At 39.7% G+C, this 2,948-nt stretch overlaps 1 protein-coding gene across 1 annotated transcript; it reads left to right on the forward strand.

The window, feature by feature from the left end:
- Nucleotides 1–936, forward strand: LOC113259774 (olfactory receptor 10G7). Its single transcript, XM_026505272.3, has one exon. The coding sequence runs from the start codon at nt 1–3 to the stop codon at nt 934–936; it is 936 nt and encodes a 311-aa protein (XP_026361057.2).
- Nucleotides 937–2,948: the final 2,012 nt, after the last annotated feature.

The following is a 2,948-nucleotide window of genomic DNA, read 5'->3' on the forward strand; positions in this document are numbered from 1 at the left end:
ATGACAAACATGAGCCTGGTCACAATGTTCTTCCTCATGGGGCTTCCCCGTGCACCAGCACTGGATGTCCCCCTCTTGGGACTCTTCTTGGTGATTTATGTACTCACCGTGGTGGGGAACCTCCTCATCCTGCTGGTGATCACGGTGGATTCCCACCTCCACACCCCCATGTACTACTTCTTGACCAACCTGTCCTTCATTGACATGTGGTTCTCCACGGTCACCGTGCCCAAAATGCTGATGACCTTGGCGTCCCCAGGAGGCAGGGCGATCTCCTTTCATAGCTGTGTGGCCCAGCTCTACTCCTTCCACTTCCTGGGGAGCACCGAGTGTTTCCTCTACACAGTCATGTCCTATGACCGCTACCTGGCCATCAGTCACCCGCTCAGGTACACCAGCATGATGAGTGGGAGGACGTGTGCCCTCCTGGCCACCAGCACGTGGCTCAGTGGCTCTCTGCACTCTGCTGTCCAGACCACACTGACATTCCGTTTGCCCTACTGTGGGCCCAACCAGATCCAGCATTACTTCTGTGATGCCCCTCCCATCCTCAAGCTGGCCTGTGCGGACACCTCCATGAACGAGATGGTGATCTTTGTCAACATTGGGGTCGTGGCCTCGGGCTGCTTTCTCCTGATAGTGCTGTCGTATGTGTCCATCATCTGGTCCATCCTGAAGATCCGCACCTCAGAGGGGAGACACAGAGCCTTTCAGACCTGTGCCTCCCACTGCATTGTGGTCCTTTGTTTCTTTGGCCCTGGTCTTTTCATTTACCTGAGGCCAGGCTCCCGGGATGCTGTGGATGGGGTTGTGGCAGTTTTCTACACGGTGCTGACACCCCTTCTAAACCCGGTGGTGTACACCCTGAGGAACAAGGAAGTGAAGAGAGCTCTGCTCAAGGTGAGAAGTCAGTCAGTATTCACCCAACGTAAATAATGAAGAAAGGCCAGATATGACTAGCTTTTTAAAAATTTTTTTAGGACTAAATTAAACCACCAACATGAACATTATACTTGTAAGGAACATTTCAAGTATCCAATCTTGATTTTTTCATTAAAATTTAATGCATTTTTAATTTTTCCCTCTGCATTGCTTGCCAGAATCCCAATAAGTAGACATTTAGGTGATAGTGTAAGAGGAAGGATGATGGCTTCTTCTTCTCTTTTCTATTCTATCAAGTAAATCATCTGAAAAGTTGTTACTCCTATCCCCTGATAAATATTTTGTAAAATTGTTCTTCAGTACAATTCACCTATATTTCATTTTGCCAATTTAAATCAATCTAAAAATCTCTCTCAATTTTCAAACCATTATACTGATAAAAATCACATGTAATATTTGCAATTCATTATATAATATAGTACCCATATGATGAAATTTTATGTTATACAATATCATACCAAAGGTACTTGATTCTCAAGAATGACTTTATTCACATTTATGAGTTAATGAAAACTCTATAACTCTTTAATTTTTTCGCTTTGACTTCCAAGATTTTTAAAGTAAATATTTGCCTATCTATGTACTTTATGCACTATTTGTACTGAATTGGTAACAGATACCACTATCTAGATTGTTGTTCTATATTTACAGAGCTCCTGACTGTTATCTTAAATGCAAAGCTTCTAATTTCAGCAATCTTAAAATTATTTTTGTGAATAAACAAGAGACAAATAGCAAATGTGTGAAATTAAGAAAATAATCTTAGAGACAAAAATATACTACCAATAAATATTGAAAGTATCTTCCAATTTTAGAACCAGACTCTAGTAACCAGACCTCTGTAATTATATTGTCTGTAGTTCACATTTGTGTGACTTAAAGTGTAAAATGAACTTTAGACACTATCTGGGAGGTAAGACTTGAGCCATGAACCTCAAAAGCAGTCAAATATACACCTATATTGATAGCATAAAGTAGTTTTTCTAAAAATAAATGTTTAATTTAAATGTCACCGGTATCCTCTTAGTGCAATAAATGTCAACACTGCCTAGCATACCAAGAAGAGAAGAAGAGAAACTGGTAGGCACCTGTTAGAACTGGAGATCACTTGTCAGACTCCTCAGACTTGCAGCACCTGCCTTCCAGAGACCCTTTAGCAAGGCAACCCATCTATGCTAGGTTGTATATCTTGCTCTAAGCAAGTTATGAGGCCATGCTGGGAAGAAAATTGTACTATCTATAAAGGTATGACCAATGTAAACCATGCAACAGTGATCTATTTAAGAGGTCAATTACTAGTGTTCATGTCAATAAACCAGACTGATATGGCCTAGTCTAGAACCTTACTCAATTTGCAAAGGAGAAAACTGAGGATGAGTTTGATCAAACTTACTTAGCCATTGGGTTCACTCGGATTCTTTCTAGTTTCTTGTTACATCATACTATTTTACTTAACTCACAGTAGCACAAACTGTTATAGGACATTTACTGAGTGTTATGTTACGTGATAAGCAATAGATACACCCAAAGAACTGACAAAGTCTCTGTATTCATGAAGGTCCTCATCTGCTATGGAGGAAAAACAGGTGTAGCATCATCCAGTGGACACTGTGATAAGCATGAGTGCCCAAGGAGAGAACTATTAATAGTTTCAAAGTGGAAATATGCTGAAAGATTCAAAATTCTATAATAATATATGTTAAACAAAACCAAGTTGAAAGTAATTTAAGTGTTTAATGGTGATATATAAGATAAATATCGGTGTCATTTTTTTAGTTGAAATGGCTATTGAAATAATTGTAGAATCATGTAAAATTGTATACAGTAAAATGGAGAGATCCATTACGTAAGTATGTTCAGTTTCCCCCAATGGCAACAATTTGTAAAACTATAGCATAATATCACAACCAGGATATTGGCATTGATCTCATCCACAGATCTTACTCACATTTGCCCGGTTTTATGTGTACATGTGTTGTGTATGTGTGTAGGTGTGTGCTAAGTAG

Source organism: Ursus arctos, unplaced genomic scaffold, assembly GCF_023065955.2.
Source record: "Ursus arctos isolate Adak ecotype North America unplaced genomic scaffold, UrsArc2.0 scaffold_22, whole genome shotgun sequence".
Lineage (NCBI taxonomy): Eukaryota > Metazoa > Chordata > Mammalia > Carnivora > Ursidae > Ursus > Ursus arctos.

Excerpts from the sequence above, each read along its gene's own strand:
- LOC113259774 (XM_026505272.3), top strand. The coding sequence starts at position 1 with ATGACAAACATGAGCCTGGTCACAATGTTCTTCCTCATGGGGCTTCCC.